Genomic DNA, 19749 nt, shown 5'->3' on the forward strand with positions numbered 1-19749 from the left:
ATTTAGTGTCCTTCCCAATAGCGCCCCCTTGATAAAATACCCCCCATTCTTGAGTAGTTTCGTAGCTGGCAGCCCAATTAAGACTAATATGTGCACTATCTGTATGTGCATTAATATCTACACTATTTGTTTTCCATATTCATTCATTAGTGCTGAGTTTACCAAGTCTCGTTTTGTTTTGAGCCAAAAATAAATTGTTTTATCAGTTCAGATTTCATCTAAATCCTTTATTAGCAGATTAAACCATGTCCTGCTAATGCATTGTTGGTACTTTCTTTTATTATTTTTATTTTTTCAAAAAGATCTGGGCATAGCGGTACATAATATAATGCCACCCCACACACGTTGTCCCCCAGTGCCTTTTTCATTTAAAACACTGGTGTGACTATATTAAATGGTCATCCTCAGACAAAATTATATCACTCTGTGATGGTGAGGAATGTTGACAAATTTTAAAAAAATGGGTAATCGGGACAAGCACAAAAGCATAATGAATGAGCAACTAGGACAAGCAAAAAACATAGTGTTTAATGGGAGTCAAGTACGCATTGTCAAATAACTCACAGATTTGACAAAGAAGTCATTTGTCTCTATTTTTCCATACTTCCAACGGTAACTTTTTTCATGAATTAATACATTATGTACGATAAACAGGAAACATTACTAAACACTTCGCAGGGTCCTCTACAGTCCTAACATCATCTGCAAGATATGTCAAGTTTACATGATGTGAATCAGATTTTACATATTAGAGTCTCTCTCCTCCACAGGGGCTCCCTACAGGAAATTTAACGTTGGGAGTGAGAAGGTGTGCGGGGGACAACTTCCAAACTACCAACTTACAGTCAAAGCAGCACAAAAGAGACCTCTGTGAAGGAGAGAGTATAAGAGTTATTTGACATTGGATCGCAATTTATTTACAAATAAGTACAAATTCCACATAGTTAATTTCACATCATGTTTTAGGAAAGAAACATTTTTGTCTATTTCTAGTCTACAACCCTTACCCTACTTCTCAAAAGGCACGAAAAAGTAGAGCATGTTAGCTGGAAATAAATATATATTTATTCAAAAATAAATTCGCTTTCAAAATACTTGTGTCAAAAATAACGTAATTCTAATATATTTCATTTAGAATTGAAACATTCTCACTTAACCGGGCGTGAAGGTAATCAGTTCAGTTCTGGTGAAAGTTTTTATTAGTGGAGATCGAATACAATAGTTAAAGGAGCTCAGTCACAGGTTTTTGAGTTATTTTGGCCTTGCACAAAAGTACCTTTTCAGTGAAGGGAACCAAAAAATTGGTCATATTCTAGCAGAATAAAATCAATCAAAACTATCAGTGCGACTATGTAAAAGGAAAGCAATAGGTTTCAACTGTTCTCTGTTTTGTTATAAATAATTTAGCTGCTCCAAAGGTGAACACACTGAATTTTAGTGTGCTTTTACGAAAGCACAATGTTAATGTTAATTTTCACGTCAGTGGATTGAGATCCCTTTTTATTTGATCTTAAAGGGGTTCAGTCACGGCATTTTGAGTTATTTTGGCCACATACAAAATTACCTTTAAATGGTAGGAAACCTGAAAATAACAGTTTAATAAGATCGAAAAACACCAAAGAGACAATGATAAACCATAAAGGAACAAGGGTGGTTAAGGATGGAGAAGATAAACACGGATTACAAACGACGAATTTGAAAAATTGAGGCTAAACTTTTCAATATGCGCAAACCGTGACTGAGCTCCTTTACCATCCCATATCCCTAAAATAAGTCCCCCAAATATCCCGATTCCCGTTAATTGTTTTACCCAAATATCCCGTATCCCGAACATACGGCCATAGTAGGAAAAAAAAGCTTCAAATAGTTTGCCATTTATGAGGCCCCATCCAGACTACGGCGGAAAAATTGAAAACGCAATTTTATTTTGACGATTTGGCCTACCGTCCAACTAATCCGTCACGAAAACGGAGCCAATTCCGGCGAAAACGTTCTTCGAACTGGAGGAATTTGAAAACGCCGGCTTAGCGTTTTGGTGTGGACAGAAAAAATGTTGAAAACGGCGGAGCAGTTTCGAGAACGATGTGATTTCCCTGCACGAGTTTTCCTCAAACACAAATGCAAAGTGACCGGTGATTGTTGCGTTCTTAAATTTCTCTGGCGTAGTGTGGACGGAAAAGATTTGATGCAGTTTCAGACTGAAAACACCGTTTTCAAATATCTCCGGCGCCGTGTGGTCGACGGAGCTTAAAAGTGAAGACAACTCCTGTAATCTTGTTTTCTTTTCATGCCATTGTGACTCCCTCATCTACATAGCGTGTTTTTCAACAGAGCAGAACACTATTATATCAAATGAATATTTAAGAGTTTTCTATAAATATAAAGCTAACATTGTGCAGTAGACTGGCTTGTTGTAGACCGCAGTGCTGTCTTATAAGACCTTATAACTGTTAGGGGAAATACTACCTAACGCCGAGTTTGTTTGTTTGTTTGGTATTTGCGGTATTCAGTTTTCTAAACGTTTTGTAGATTCACCTCTGTCATATAACTATCAAAAATCAGTAATTGAATATAAAAATGGTAAAAATAACACATTGTTATTTTTTGAAATGATGTACATTAAACATCATTAAATATACTAACATTTCGTTAAAACATAGTAACCGCTATTAACTGATGAATTATCTACAGTAGTTACATCCCATTAATGGGAAGATGGATCCTTCTTGTAGCCTCTTGTCGTTAAAAAGGACTGATTTAATTCTCTATGCTGTTTCATATTTCACATCTTGTGGGTACTTTCGTCATCGTGGTTTTAGTTCGAGACTCGAGGTCCTCTGTTTTGAAACAGACCAACAATATCAACAACACCTTTGTGCACTATATTTGATAAATGTTTTGTTGTTGTTGCTTTTTTTGTTTTGCTTATATCGACTCATACATGTTAAAACGACGCTGCCCTGATGCTGCGTGAGCAAGGCTTTTGCAGCCAGTTTGAGTCAAGCCTTTGACAAGTTTGTAATATGGAAAATTACGAAGGCGACTTTCTGTCTAGTGCTGTTATTTCGTGTGTTCAAGTTAAAAATACCGAAGTCGAGTTATTTTTAGTCTCAACAGCACTCCGCCAGTAGCTTGATTAGTATGGCGGTTAGCCTGAATAACACTCTGTTTAGCTTGATCCTTGATTAGCACTCCAGTTAACCTGATTAGCTCTCATGTTAGCTTCAATAGCACTCCGGTATGCTTAGGTTTACCTTTAGGGTTGGGGTTAGCTTTCATATTGAGGCAAGCGTGGCACTAGATTCGAAACTCAATGTCATTATCGTCTGTTACCACCTCATATAAGCGTGTGCCACTGTGCTACAGCACTTCGAGGCGAAGAAATCATATCGTTCCAGTGAGCGAGCCCTTGACCGGTAGAATACATGTATGGTCCAACAACTGCTCGACCAATCAGTTTCTTTGATCCTCCGAGCCTCGGTACCGTGTACACAGACAACATGAAACTGACACGATCGAGGCACGTGGGAAGAATGGTGAAGACAAACGCTTCGTTGTACACCGGAAATGCAGTCTTCTTGTTGATAACTGTTTTTCGCTTTTTTAAGGTTTTTCCTCCCATTATCATGGACACTTTGACATATGGATCTGAAAGAATGCATTTGTTTACATAAATTATTTTTTTTGAGGGGTGGGGGGGAGGGGGTAGAAGTATTGGATCAAACACGAAAGACCGTGTTTGACCACATTTCCAAACACTGAGAAGAGACGAACACTGACGATCGTCGAACGAGGTGCTTTAAAATGTGGTCAAACACTGTCTTGAGTGTTTGATATATATTCTCAATAAAACTAAGGGGAAAATGGAAAATTAAAATCGTAAAAGTCTAAGCTAATTAAGATCAGATATCCAAACACCAGCACGGTCATGATTTCCATCGCTTAAACTTGATGAATTATTAATGAGTTTTAGAAAAAAGGAGCAAAACAAATGTAGTCTCTTTTCCAGGCTCCAAGCGGGGCCACTGACCTAAATCTGTTCCGTCTCCATTTAACTTCAAATCTTTAGCCTTGAGAACAGCTACTGTAAGTCTGCATGCAGTAGGAAGGAACTGAAGGGAAAACAGCAATTCTCCCTTGTCCACGCCACTCTGTTAAGGGAAACAAAATTGAAGATGAAACGTTACGCGGTCGATTAGAACTGTTATTATATGGTTAGCTCCCTTGAGCGGGCAAGATGAACCAAATCCTACACTATGATTAGCTACCCGAGCGGGCAAGATGGCGCCAGCCCGCTCGGGATTACCCGCTGTGTCCCGCAACAAAATAGTGTTCTATCTCCATGAATCCTTTATTGACCAAGCTTGTTCTGTCAAGATGGCTGGATATTGGTTTCGTTCTTTTTTTTTTTTTTGCTTGCTTATGACCTCTTCCGTCTCAGACTCTCGGTCCATAAAAACTCAAAACAGAACTTGAATCGAAAACGAATCCAGCCATCTTGACCTCACACTTAGTCAATAACCCATATTTCAGCTTTCATATTAACTGTAAATGGCTAATCATCAAAGGACAGTTCAAAACTGAGAAAGATGTAACATTCATGATATGGTGTCACGACTGTGGCGCAAAGAAGGCAGTCCCTCGGAACTCGAACCCAGGAAGCCGAACGGGCGATTTCTCATTTCACTACCGAGCTTAAAAACTTGAGAGTCAAACTAGCTTCCAGGCCCTTTCAGGACAGCCATGGCCGGACGAAGACGATAACACTTAAGGTGGTATGGTACCCTCAATATGGACCAAAAAGTTTGTTTAAATATGGTAAAGAAAGATCAATTGTGTGCTATTGCACTCAAGAAGAGAAATTAAATTTCTAGAGTTTTACTCAAAATGGTTGCTATGGAAACCAGCCACAGCCATTTGAAGTAGTGTTTTATAGTATTGACGCCAACACTTCCTGCTCTTTTACAAAACAAGAATTGACTGTCAAATAAGCATATCATGTAAGTTTCTGTTTTGTTCTGTGATATGAACCTAAGTTTTGACAGTTAACTCTTATTTTCAGTGCTTTTCACAGCTTTATTTGGAAATAACCTTATTTTTTACCACACCCAGTGGACAAATCATCTCATGTCACGTGACAGACCTTAAAATGTTACGATTTTTTGGGTTTATATCATCACGACACTATTGGTCTTTGATGAGCCCAAGTTTCAGAAATTCTACTTAAAGACCTTGCAAAGTAGAAATGTTGGCGCGAAGTCAGTCGGTACAAAAGTAAACTTTTGAGAAAAATGCACTTTAAGTTTCTTACACGAAGTATTAAGCATTTAACGAGCCACAAATAGTGGGGGGTGGGGTGCTGATTCGATCTCGGGGGAGGGGGTGCAATGGTTGTTCTATTTTGTAAAAAGTTACCGCAGTTGTGGGAAATATTCCTTGTCATAAGGGAAATGAATGAGCCTGTGATGGCAATTTGAGGCAAAGCTTTTCACAAATAATTATACCAATCGAGTTGTGCATGTCTTAAAAGTTTTTTCTAAATAGTTTCGTTCATATAAGTTAAAAATAATCTATATTTTTGGTCTCGTTCTTATAGTAAACAGTCGTTGCTATGGCCGTTGTCACGTGAAAAAACTTATACCACTGTGTACTTTCCTTAAATTTCACACTCATCTGGAAGGAAATTCGGCAAGATCGTTTCAAAATGTTTTTGACAAGTCCTCAAGGGTCTTAAGTCTTGTATTTCCAAGAAATTGAATTTTTCATGACCATCGCCATATTTTAGGGTACCATACCACCTTAAGTATAAAGTACCGATACACTTGGCACGGATTCAGCTACCGAAAGCGGCATCTAAATCAGATGATATTTTATGGGTACATTTCATGACAGAACCAACCTTGAAATCTTCGCTCTTGATATCGACCCAGATCTCTCCCGTCCCTTGTGGCAACGTCGACACATTTACCCCTTTAAGAGGATACGTCACGTGACCAATGACCTGTTGGCGGGAAAATCGGTCGAATTCGCACACAGTGAATTCCAGTGTTCTGTTAGGTAAGTCGTCGGGTGGAACCATGAATATAAAATCTTCAAAGAACTGAGGATTTGAAGTTCTACGCAGCACTCGGGACTGAACTTTGCGTCTCTTGTCCGGTAGAAGAAATATTTTTACGTACGGCGTCACGGTGACATTTTCACCAATTGGGCTTAGGCGCGTGGCTCGAATGAGGCACACCATTAGTTCTTCATTGAATTTGTCGTAACGTAATGAAAAGCAGAGTCTAGCTGAGCCTGTGAAGGGTGACCCTGCTTCCTTCTCCTCTTCTCTAAAAAGAAAAAAAAAACAATGCATGATTTTGACATGTTTTATGCATCTTATTTTAGCGATTTTCATTATATTCTGACAAGCTTCTCTTGCTGAAATTGTGTTAAAATTCTTTGCCAGTCAAATATTTCAACTTCTCCTCAGCACACTGGAATTAAACGGCTAAACATTCATAAAGCCACGTGCATAACGCCTTCTGAGAGAAACAAGAGTGAGCAAGGGTGAGTCTTAATATTTGGATGCTAACTCTAACCTAACCTAATCCTCTGCTTGACCTAAATTAACCCTAAAATACTAATCTAAGCCTACAACACTGAAACGTTTGCTAACCCTAAATTCTAAATCCCCACCCCACACCCATTAATAGGCGATTTGCATCATGGCGTCATTTGAATACAACTACCAGAATTCTTCACTTTTTCTGTTTCTTATACTAATTAGGGCAATTGCTATTTTAACCCAACTGGGAATTCAAAATTTACATGATAAAGAAAAAACGAAAGGAATTCTGGTAGTTGTAGTCAAATGACGACAAAGTGCAAATCTGCTATTGGTCTTTGTGTATTGTGAAGCCAGTCTCGACACCAGAGTCTTCGATCCTACTAGTCAGCGGGGCTCCCCCTTGCTGCCGCTGATCAGTATTACCGAAGATTCTGTATTCATAATACCTATAGATCTCAGGATTCAGATATTCCTCCAGTCCTTCTTGCTCTTGCTGTGGATATCTCGTCTGCGTGGCAATCGCGAATGCCTCCAGTTTTGGTGGCGGGAGTTTGAATGACACCCGAGGCACCGTTCTTTCTGGCTTTTTTTCCCGTTTACACCTGCCACGCGCGTGATACACGAGGAGAAGAACAACCACGCCAAAGAGTATTCCGCCAACTACAGCCACGAGAATAAACACTGCAAAAAAAGAGAACTGTCATTTGATGTTTTAAATTTCTACAATCTTGGCCAGAATTCTTTGAAACAAGATTTATCCCACACAGTGTTTTCAGAAAGCTTAAAGACCAAAGTATATGAAAACATATTTTTCGACCCAAGAACTGTATTGTAACCTGACACCATAGTTAATAGAGGGGACTGACTATTACGCCCGCCAAACATCAACGGAGCAAACAAAGATGTCAAGATTTATGTCGGAAGGTCCACGACCGTACACAATCTTTTGTTTTGCACTCATACACTATGCATGAATTACATAACCAAAACGTTTCTATTGGTTAGTTCCTCAGTGCGGAGTAAACAACTATTGTGTTTTGTGCACGCTCAAGGCCAAAAAACCGAACAAAAGCATACAACAAAGAACTTTGATGGGTTTCACAACAATTCCCCTCTATTAACTATGCTGACACCGGCTGATTAAATCTGCCAGCTGCTGTGGAATGCCAGGGCTTACTTGAGAAAAGATAACTCCTACAAGAACTGATCAAAATGAATATTTTTTTTATAGCTTACTGTTTTAAGCAGAGAGATTTTTGAAAAGTTTAAAACACATGAAATGGTGACCAGTTAAATCTGATACAGAAAATCCAGCAAACGTTTCAATGCATAACTTCGAGAAAATGCACTGGATGGAAAAGTTCTGTGCATAAAACACAAAACTTAATCAGAACAACAAATCACGAAAATTTCAGCCCAATTGGACAAATCCTTCTCAAAACATCTTTTCTCAAAGGCAAAAAGAACTTGTTTTGAGAAAACCAGGTTTGAACTTACAGTAACAGAAATTCTCAAAATAAAACTTCAATACCGTGAGATTCAAATTCCGAAAAAAACAAAACTTCGAATTTTTTAACAGAATTTTAGGTTAACCCCCTCCTTAACATCGAGGAGGTCTGGAATCCAGTATGTTACCATGGTAACAAAATTGTTAAGCTCATATTATGGACCGCATCTAATAGAATTTTAACTCAAATAATCAAACCATTCTGATTCAAATCGTCTGAGATATTTTTTTTTGACCATATTTGATCAAACTTTGGACGAGTTTATGACGTCATCAAAGGCTATTATTTTAAAAACTTGAATATCTCTGCAACAAAAAAAAGGTAACTGAAAATAGTAAAGAGCAGTTTTCTTCTCGTACAACTTCCCTGTTCATGTTGTAAAATGGCTTAGATAGGCAGAAACGAATTTCGTCATAGTTGCAATTTAAAAGTTTTTCCAATGAATTTACAAGTGGAAGGCTAAACGTATGTAAAATTCAGACTATGAACTTTTTTCCTCTGTCTCGCTAAGTTCGCAGCGAGTGTCTGATGCGTGGAAAGCCCGGGGGGTGAAAGTCCACTATCGGCTGGTGTACAGTCAGAACTACAATGAATATAGCACTAAGCTGGCTCTCTCAATACAAGAAAAAGTTTCTTTACAGAGAACTTCCATATTGTAGCACAATTGTTACAGCACTGTAATACATGAGCACTCGAACAGGCTGATTAGCTTGAAAACGTGACCTATAATACATTTCATTCCATATTATTACTCATTTGCATTTTCACCAGCGTTAACTGTTCTCATTTCCTAATCGTTTCCTGTCGATTGTTAAACATTTCAGGCTTTCCTGTGATCTAGGGTGGTCTTTGAGCCTTTTTTAAATTTGGGCTAAAAGTAAATGACCTTGGACATTTAAACTATCACTCCAGTCGTTGTTTCGAAAGCGATTCAAATTTAGTGCGTCCGCAACAAAATCCTTATTTCGTACGAAAACACAAAATAACCCGGTTGCTGAAATTACGCAGGAGAAAAGTTATTAATATTTCACAGTATTAGATTTGTACCCCATTCCAGATGCTCCGTGCTCTTTTTAGAATCTCTTAATGTGGCTGTGAAACTGGCTGTTGTTGTGACGTTATTGAATCTCATACCCTTGTATCTGAAAAGAACAGAAAGAAATACAATAAATAAAATCCCGATGATGGTCTGTTCAAGTTTAATGTGATTAGAATCCTTCCCGAGTACGCATGAAAACGAATCGATTTGTGCTAATTCATGCATGTTATTATGCATTGAATCGTTCCTAAAGGGTTTGTGGTCGGTTAGGAAAAGAACACTTTAACCTGGGACTTATTTGTTCAGTGTTCGAGAAGGAGAAGTAAACTGGATGTTTTCAGTCCCCTAAATTACTAGGAAATTTCGATAAGGTCTACTAAAAAGCGAAGCAAAGAGCGAGAGAGGAATTCTGTGATATCTGCTTCTAACTTACCGCGTGGAAATTCTTCAGCCTTATCTAGGATCAAAAATCGTCCAGAAATCGTCTTTGCTGATCATCCGTCCCATTCTAACGCACTGTGCATCGCTTCTTTAACAAATGCCATCGTAACAAAAGTCACTCCGCGAGAGAAAAGTTTTCTAAACTACAATTAAAATTGATTTAGTCGCCTTCGTAAAATTTCCATTCCAACCTCCTCGCCACTTGAAATCAACTGAGGCCTATTTCCGAATTACCTAAAGAATGTGCGTCACCGATGTTTTTGCGCCAGAACTAATATAGCTTCAGCGGTCCTATATCTTTTAGTTTAAGCAGAGTAAAATGAACCGTGTATTTTAGGATTCATAATGTTCAAAGCGATAGTATGCTTCGATGGAGTGTGGTTTTTGGGCAGCGCGCGCGGTGGAGGTTTGAAAAGACCGGCTTCTTCCTCTGTTCTTCCGTCTATAAGAAAGTTATTGCTTGTGCGAAAAATTCAAGTTATGCGATCGGGTTTTCAGTTCAAATAACGTTTGAGATTTCGTTTTGAGCCCCAAATATTGTTTACAATGGGTCTTAATCGTCAAATTGGACTGAAATAACTACAGGGAAAACTCTTTTAGGGATGATCACTAAATGCCTGTAATTCAGTCTTTTTTTTTATTATTCAGCTAAGATTAAAACGAAACAAAAGTGACGAGTTTTGCCCCCATTTGCGTTCTCCCGCCCACCAGCAAAATTGCCAAATGTATAAGATTATTTCACGAGGAAATGACCTGTGCAACTATAACAGCATCTTTTTTTCTCTTTCTCTCTCTTTTTTTTCGCGGAATGTTGTGGTAATGTATATTTATTCGCTTTTGGTCACGCGAGCATGGAGAACACGTCACTTTTTGAAGTCGAGTGTATTTTCTCTCCTTGATTCACAACATTAATTACGTCTTTGCCGTGGTTTTAGCTCTCTTAAACTAATTATAGGTTGAACGTAATTCTTAGAAGCCAATTAAAAAGCCCCTTATCAAAAAGAACTCTTTAAACGTTTCAGTGAATAAGTAATTAACGTTCCTTAACAGCAGTATAAAAGTCTAAATGTGTCTGAAAAGCTTAATTGTCATGCAAACTTGGTAGATATAAAGCAAGAGCTTTGAGGTTGTTTTTGTAAATGCTAAATCCTTTTTACTTGGATATTGTCTAGCACTTCAGGTACATGGAATGAACCACTGAAGTCCGCGTGTCTCTAATAATTCTAATTCTGTTTCCGTAATTAATTATTGAAAAAATTATGCCTCAACTCGCCAGAATTTTTTCACAAATTGCTGCCGTTTAGCCATATGGTGATTATCGCGCCTAGAAGTCGCGTATAAAATAAAACCGTGGAGGTGAATATTAAATCACCATGCATTATAAATGTTGGTTCTCAGAATTTGTTTCAGTGGAATATTTCCGCTTAAGTGATATTAGAGATTCGTAGCAAAAAGGGACTTTTATATATTGATAATGATCTTGTTTGATGAATAAGTACTAGCACACGAAGGGGTGCTCCAAGGAAGCAAACATTTCAAGTTCTTCGACTTTTGATTTCTGATTTGAGTTGTAGAGAAATTGTTACCATTTTTTCCTTTCTGTTTTGTTTTCTAACTTGTAGCGACAAATGAGGTTCACAGATAAGGAACCATATTGATTCTAAACTTTGTTCTTGTCCGTGTGGATTTCCTAGGGAACATTGTACAGGATGTAATGGTTTTTCCAACGCTTAAACATTTAATTTATTACCTGATTAGAGCTGTGACGACGATCAAGAAGAATCTAACTTACAACTCAAAATTGAATATGGTTTGAAACGTCCCTGTTCCAGACACTTTGACGCAACGCCTAGACTTGCCACATGTTGACCTTTCATTCAGAAAGTCTCAGCAATGCCGTGTGTTAACCCCCATCTCTTTTTTCCCAGAATATTGTGAGGTTGAATTTTTAAATTAGGAACTTCATTTATAAGCCATTATTTGTTAGCTTTCATCACGAAAGAATCATGTGAGGTCTCCCGGCTCCGACAGATTGTCATTCCATGCTCTCTTAACAAAGTCGTCATGATTCTCTAATAGAGCACTCGTCCCACCTTCAAAAACTTACACGTCATCCTAACAGATTTGAACGTCAAATTACATCGAAAAATGTATGAAAAAAAAGTTGTTTAAACCTAAAGCCCAAATCTCAGCGGCAAGGAGTGTGGAGTTAAACTGCTTTATTACTTGTTACAAGGCATTCATGCTTAGAATCAGTCAGTGGAAGTATTAAATGTATTAAAAGGGGTTAAAATTTCTCTTCCGTGACAAGGAAGAAAGTTACGTTGAAGATGAATAAAGATCGTTGCAGTTTGAAGGGTCCTATGGTGACATCAAAGCTTTCATTCAAAACATCATCATCTTAAGAGAGATTAATGTACTGTTAGACCGGGTGACATTGCAGATCTGAAATCTACGAGAAATTTCTCTATAATATAACGGCCTTTTCGTATTGTATTCAGCACGTTACAGTAGAAGTAATATTCGCACATAAACAGAAAAGAACCCTCTCATTTTCTTCTCCTTACAACTATTTTAGCATGCGTTTTCAAAAGCTAGCAGAAAGATGGTTTGGCGATCTTTTTTTCTCCAAACTAAAGCAAAATTCTCTTGTGTGTCTTTTTACTCGAGCTTTATCAGCATAACGAGCTCGTGAAAAATAACAAAATTTGAAGCATCTCTTCGAATTGCCTCGCTTCTAAGGTGAGCTGTAATTTTATGCAAATATTGTCACTGACTTCTGACTGACCACATTCTTCTGTAGTTAATGGCTGTGAAAAACTCAAAGATAAGGTAAGGTAAGGTAAGGTAAGACTAACAATTGTAAAGCACTACAGTAAAAGATCAAAGTAATATTTAGAAGGTCCTCTGCTTATTAATGTTATTTCTAGCTGGGGTGGGCTCGTATTTTGGGCAGCGTCCACACTAGACCAGAGAAATTTGAAAATGCAGTTTTATTTGTACGATTAGGCCTAACGTCCACACTAATTTATCACGAAAACGGAGCAGTTTTCGAAAACGTTCTTCAAAGCGGGGGAATTTGAAAACGTCGGCTTTTCGTTTTCGTGTGCACGGAAAACATTTTGAAAACGAATCTTTTGACGTCACGTTAGTCACGTGATTTCCCTGACCGAGTTTTCCTCAAACGCAAATCCAAAATGACCCGTGATTGTTACGTTTTTAAATTCCTCGGGCGTAGACGGTGTGGACGGAAAACATTTGATGCGTTTTCAGACTAACATTTTTCCGATGTAGTGTGACTAAGAAAGTTTCTGGTTTTCATTCCCTCTCTGTCGATCAGCAGGATCCAGGGTCACGCAAGCTCTCATAATCTGGCAAGAGCCGGATGCTTATGGGCTTGCTTCCCTTGAACAATAAGAAATACAGTTGGACTCCACTATTTCAAACTCTCACGGGAAAAGAAACATAATTCGAAATAGCCGAGGCAGCATTAAATACGAAAATGACAGTAAATAGTTAATGGCACCAGGAAGGAATGTAATATTTTATTGACTGAGGGCGAGAAAGGAGTATCTCAAAACGAAGTTAATGACGAGGCAATATCAAAGCAAGAGGTAGAGTACACTGAGTTGTAATGCTCCAGCTATTAATGTTCTAACATGGTCCGGCTGATGCCGTGATGATGTTCATATGTCAACTCTACCGAAAAGAGGTCTAAATAAAGGGAACTCACTTTCGGGAAAGGAAATACAAATCATTTCGAAATAACCGAATAACAAATAACTGGAAATGTAAGAGCAAGTCCGAAAGAATTGGTCTTGAGTTCCTAATAACAAGGAGCTTGAATAAGATGCGTTCCAATTAGCGGGATCCAAATGTCTACCTGAAAATAACAGAAAGAAATCCTTCAGTGTTACCACCCCGTGTACAAACCTTTAGTTCTTCTTTTATTTTCTTTTGTTGGTTTGTCATTCATATGGTTAAAAAGATATGCTCCCTCCCCCAAAATGCACTAAGCTGCGTCCATCTTCGACGCAAATACAAATTCTCTTGGTAGCTGTTTTGTTTTTCTTTACTCCCTTATATTGCTATTATATTGTCAAGCCCAAGTCTATTTTACTAACAGCTTTATTAATCCTAGAAATTCTACAGAAGACAACTACGCGAGAGACACATTTCATTGTTTATTTGTTTTCCGGACCCACTGTATTTCCGCCAAATCTAAGTTTCATTGCTAATAAACTTCAAAGCAAACAAACTTCCACCACCTTCAAATATTATCTGTTATTAAATCTCGCCTCTCTCCAGCATAACCCTGCAGCTATATAATTAAATGTGCAATCGGCAATTCAAAGTAAAGAATATCCAAGGGTACCATGTTTAGGAAAACCGTTATCAGTTGGAAAATCCCATCGCGCCAACTTCAGAACGCGCCGTAGAGTCGGCGATATCCGATTAGTAGAAGTATCGACTTCGGGTAGAATATAAGGTGACCTGAGGTATGTTTGGTGTAGCAGTGGATTCTTCATTGATGAGCGAATAATTAGAATACTTGTTTGTTTCATCTGACAGGGGTGGTCGAATACTTGAATGAACAAAGAAAGCAAAAATCTTGTAGTGAACGAGAGGATCAACGAATAGACAAACTAAAGAAAGAACCGTCCAACGAAAGAACGAATAAACGAATTAAAGGAAAAAGTGAACTGAGGGACGAATGGAAGAATGGACGGACGGATGAACCCCGGGGGGTACCTCCAGAAAAATTGGGTGGGGGTGTGCGCCCCGCTTCCCAAAACCCTACCTATTTATGACCAAAATCTGCGATTTTCCCTACCCTATTTATGACCTGACCACAAATTAGAAACCCTATTTGTGACCTGATCCTTAAATCAATTCCCTAATTCAGACCAATGTTAAATTGCCGTAAACATAATTCGTGAAGGGCTTTTGTTGATGGTCTGATCAATAATGATGAACGTGTAGCTTCTTCTAAAAAACATATCCATGCCAAGACCAGAGTGCAAAAACCATACCCTATTTATGACCAAAATGGCCAAAACTCGATACCCCAGTTATGACCAAAACGGCTGAAAATCCATACCCTTTGGGGCCGCACATATCTATATAGCCATATAAGGAGTACCCCCGGGGGATGAAGGAACAAACAAACGAGAAAGGAAGGGACTGATGGACGGACGGACGGACGGACGGACGAACGAACGAACGAATAAACGAACGATCAAGTGAGCAAACATACGACTTTATGAAGGAGTGAACATAGGCGTGAGGGAACCTTCGGACTTCCGAAGATTGGGGGCTGTGACCTTCTTGCCCGAAAAAATTACGCAATGCCCGAATTCGTGAGTGTTGAAATCGGGATGCCAACGCACTCAAATTGCATGAAAAACATAAACGTTCACAATTCTCACATCTAATGAAACTGCTATAACTCCAAGAATAGTTATTAATATTGAAGGCTTGCAACGTCAACAGAATTATTTTGATGTGTTTACTCTCTAATGTCGTTGCTCGAATCGTGACTGAGAGTTTTGCCCGAAAAGTTACATAACTTCCGTAGCTGGGGGGGGGGGGGGGGGCTGCAGCCCTCATCTCCCCCAGCTCGTACGCTTACGGCAAACGTGACAATATTAAATAAAGTGTGGCTCGCCAATTTATTTACTCACTTTGTTCGTTTCATATAGCAGATTTCTGGCGCCTTTGCAAAATGCTTTCTACTGCAGCTTGCTTCTAGCTTCTTCTTGTTTCCTATAATTAACAATTGTAATGTATGTAATACCAGCGTCCTGTAATTACAGGGGCACCCAACTGATGGTTTCGGTAAATTATCTGTTCGGAAGCCCTTTAATCCCCTCTGATTTTCTGAAGAGAATTGTCCCCTCGAACTTTCGTGATATGAGAAATTTAATGTCTGTTGTTTTCGGATCGTAAAAAATGTTGTTTTGGGTACCGAAAAAAGGTCAGCTATCATTTTCGGAAAGGCGATAAGACCTAAAGTTTTCGGGGAATGGACAAAGAAGCCCTAATAAATTCGGCAATACCCAAGTTCCCCTAGAATAACCGAACAGATAAAAAATTTTTAGCGCAACCTAAAATTAACCTGCAGAGCTTTAAAAGTACTCCAGATAGCCTAAACAGCGTTTAAAAGCATTTGAGAGAAAACGGTCGTTGGGTGCCCCTGTAATTAATCAAACTGCGAGACAATTTATACCAGTACTGGAAGAGGTCGTGATTTGTCAGTGACGAGCAGATCAATTAATTTGCTAAAGCCGAAAGCTGAGGCAAATAACTGATCTGCGAGACACTTACAAATCACTTCATTTTTCGATAACCGAGTTTAACAATCGTTTTCTCATTCGATCACCAAATTTGTTTCCATTTTTAAGTCACACTATAACCGAGTAATAAATAGCTGGAAAAGTAAGAGCAAGTCCAAAAGAATCGGTCTTGAGTTCTTAACCTTAACAACAAGGAGCTTGAATTAGCGGCGTTCTAATTAGCGGAATCCAAATGTCTGCCTGAAAATAACAGACGGAAATCCTTCAGTGTTACCACCCCGTGTATAAACCTTTATTCATTGTATTTCCGCCAAATCTAAGTTTCATTGCTAATAAACTTCAAAGCAAACAAACTTCCATCACCTTCAAATATGATCTGTTATTAAATCTCGCCTCTCTCCAGCATAACCCTGCAGCTATATAATTAAATGTGCAATCGGCAATTCAAAGTAAAGAATATCCAAGGGTACCATGTTTAGGAAAACCGTTATCAGTTGGAAAATCCCATCGCGCCAACTTCAGAACGCGCCGTAGAGTCGGCGATATCCCATTAGTAAAGCATCGACTTAGGGTAGAATATAAGGTATGTTTGGTGTAGCAGTGGATTCTTCATTGATGAGCGAATAATTAGAATACTTGTTTGTTTCATCTGACAGGGGTGGTCGAATACTTGAATGAACAAAGAAAGCAAAAATCTTGTAGTGAACGAGAGGATCAACGAATAGACAAACTAAAGAAAGAACCGTCCAACGAAAGAACGAATTAACGAATTTAAGGAAAAAGTGAACTGAGGGACGAATAGAAGAATGGACGGACGAATGATATATATAAAAGAGTCACCCCGGGGGATGAAGGAACAAACAAACGAGAGAGGAAGGGACGGATGGACGGACGAACAGACGAACAAACGAACGAACGAACGAATAAATGAATGCTCTAGGGAGCAAACACACAATTTACAAACAAGTGAACATAGGCGTGATGGAACCTTCGGACTTGGGGGACGGGGGGCGGTTACCTTCTTGCCCGAAAAAAGTACGCAATGCCCGAATTCGTGAGTTTTGAAATCGGGATGCAAAGGCACTCAAGTTGCACGAAAAACATAAACGTTCACAATTCTCATATCTAATGAAACTGCTGTATTCAAAAGACAGTTATTAATATTGAAAGCTTGCAACGTCAACGGCATTATTTTGTGTTTACTCTTATGTATCGTTGCCCGAATCTTGAGCATATTACATAATTTCTATAGCTGGGGGGACTGCAGCCCATCACTCTCCCCCCCCCCCCCCCCCGTCCTCAGCTCATACGCTTATGCGAGTGAATGCAAACGTGGCAATGTCAAATTATGTGTGGCTCGCCAATTTATTTACTCACTTTGTTCGTTTGATATAGCAGATTTCTGGCGATCCTATGAAAAATGCTTCCTAGTGCAGCCTGCTTCTAGCTTCTTCCTGTTTCTTATTAATCAATTGTAATGTATGTAATTAGTCTCCTGTAAGTAATCAAAATGCATGCAAGACAATTGAAACCATTACTGGAAGAGGTCGAGCCAATTATTGTGATTTGTCAGTGGCGTGCAGATCAATTATTTGCTGAAGGCGAAAACTGAGGCAACTAATTGAACTGCGAGATACTTATACAAATTACGATATTTTGCGATAATTGAGTTTAACAATCGTTTTCTCATTCGATCACCAAATTTGTTTTCATTTTTAAATCACTCTATGACAGTTCAGGGAAGCGATCTTGATTCTTCAAGTAAGAGAGCGGTTACGATTGCGCATGACCAGAATATTAGTTGCAGTAAGACACGTTTAGACGGTACTAGGCATGAGCAGACCATTATTTGCTGGTCAAGTGATGACTATCGGCCAATAAAGAAGAAGAAAAGAATGTATCGAATGATGATAAAGAATATTGTTGTTCCTGCACTCTCTGCTTCCTTTTGCTATGAACGATATAACATGACTAATCTTTCACAGAAAATTGAACATGAATGCGAGAACTGTGTTTTATGTAGCTCATGATCTACTTACGATTGAATTATTTTAGAATTGTTGGAATTACTGTAAATAATGAAGTTAAATTTTAGTCTCTTTTTATTGTAAATATCAAATTTAGGTTTTTAAATTTTATAATATATTTTATTTATTTTATGTGTCCCCTATTAGTAGAGGGTTTTTTATCCTCGGCTAGAATGTATTGACACATTAATAAAGTTATTGATTGATTGATTGATTGATTGATTGATTGATTGATTGATTGATTGATTGATTGAATGGACGTACAGCAGACTAATGTTGGACAGACAATAAAAGTTTTGAAGGAAAATCTAAGTAAATTATATTATTATCAAATTCCTGAAATTCAAACACTTCTCTTTTTACCATTTCAGAGGTCCTATTAAGGGTTTTTGGGATACAGGATATTAAAGGAGTTCAGCCACGGTTTGCACATTTTAAAAAGTTTCGCCTAAATTTTTCAAATTCGTCGTTTGCAACCCGTGTCAATCTTCGCCATCCTTGACCATCCTTGTTCCATCATAGTTTATTGTTATCTCTTTGATGTTTTTCTATCTTAGTAAACTATTATTTTCAGATTTCCTTCCATTTAAAGAAGATTTTGTACGTGGCCAAAAAAAAAAATACAAAACACCGTGACTGAGCTCCTTTTAGGTATAAAACTAACGGATACAGGATATTTGGGGGGGGGGGGGGATTTATGGGATTTGGGTTATTTAGATCAGATAAATCGGAATATTGAGTGGGAACATTGTTAATTTTTGTAATTGGAATTGATACGATACGGGATATTTAGGCCAAAAAATAATGGGATGTGGGAGACTCCGACCTCCCCTCTGCCCCCCCCCCCCCCCCTCGCTGCCCCCTTCCTAGTGGTGTCTCATTTCATGACTGCTGATTGTACGTGTTATTCTATTTCCTAGAGTGCATATGGACAGGTATATAACTTGTTGCAGCTTATTCAGGTTCCATCAACATAAGTAGCAAAATTAACTGTACGAGTCAGTCATGCGGTCAGTTATATGATGCCGAATATATCGACATAATCTGTGACCGAAACTAGGGGAAAATGTAATTATTCCGCATCAAGGGTAGCGCACGAGACCTCGAGGAAGGAGTACAAAAAACACGCTTATTGGATAAACTTTTAAACAATCGCTCTCAAAAAAACTAAAAACTTTACAAGAAGAGTAACTCTTAAACATTTCTTAACAACACTGGAGCTTCGACATAGTGCCGTAAAAATACTACAGAATTTCTGACTAATTCGTTACTCTGTCTTTCAATTGTCAGACAATGTCAGTTAATATCAACTAGTTACGAAAGCTGAGGGAGTACACGCAGCAGATGTAAACAGATAAAATCTGTTACTTACGTCTGAAAACTGTTGGGGGCTAACCAAGTGGGAGGATGACGACCATCTTTTAAAATAATACCGCATGATTGTACGATGAAAAACATGCACTGTTGTTTCATTTTTTGGTATGAAATTATTCACATTTAATTTCGTGTCGATTAAAAAGGGTTCTTGGCTGGTAATGTGCAATACATTTTGCTACTAAGATTTGTGTCTTCTAGGAACGCTCTCCTGCTCATGACGCAGGTTTTCATTGTTTTCGGCCATGTTTTCACAGGTGTATGTATATGATTGAACACCATGTAAAAAATAACGCTTTTCTTCTCCTTATATTACTTTGCGCACAAGCCATGGCTGGTAAATGCACCAGAAAGAGAACAGACTGAGTTCAGAAAGGCATCTTAGGGATAAATTCACGAGAAATTAAGAAAGAAGATTTGTTCTTGTTTACGTTAAGTGCTGCATAAATTTTACTCCATAATACTTAATTAAGTATTAATTGCTCAGAGAGAAATTTTACCTATACAAAATCAA

At 38.4% G+C, this 19749-nt stretch overlaps 1 protein-coding gene across 1 annotated transcript; it reads right to left on the bottom strand.

The window, feature by feature from the left end:
* Nucleotides 1-510: 510 nt before the first annotated feature.
* On the bottom strand, nt 511-9760 carry LOC110047522 (synaptotagmin-6-like). The gene is made up of 6 exons (XM_020753273.2): nt 9531-9760; nt 9106-9200; nt 6997-7231; nt 5900-6329; nt 4031-4151; nt 511-3648 (listed from the first exon to the last, which is right to left on the bottom strand). The coding sequence occupies exons 2-6, from the start codon at nt 9188-9190 to the stop codon at nt 3338-3340; spliced, it is 1182 nt and encodes a 393-aa protein (XP_020608932.1). The 5' UTR covers nt 9191-9200; nt 9531-9760; the 3' UTR covers nt 511-3337.
* Nucleotides 9761-19749: the final 9989 nt, after the last annotated feature.

This window comes from Orbicella faveolata, unplaced genomic scaffold, assembly GCF_042242905.1.
Source record: "Orbicella faveolata isolate gen_17 unplaced genomic scaffold, um_ofav_v1 contig_46, whole genome shotgun sequence".
In the NCBI taxonomy this organism is placed as follows: domain Eukaryota; kingdom Metazoa; phylum Cnidaria; class Anthozoa; order Scleractinia; family Merulinidae; genus Orbicella; species Orbicella faveolata.

Coding starts and splice junctions, on each gene's coding strand:
- LOC110047522 (XM_020753273.2), bottom strand. CDS start 9,190: ATGAGATTCAATAACGTCACAACAACAGCCAGTTTCACAGCCACATTA. Junction 4,152..5,899: donor TCAAGAGCGAAGATTTCAAG/GTTGGTTCTGTC, acceptor TTCCCTTAACAG/AGTGGCGTGGACAAGGGAGA. Junction 3,649..4,030: donor TGGAGACGGAACAGATTTAG/GTCAGTGGCCCC, acceptor GCATTCTTTCAG/ATCCATATGTCAAAGTGTCC.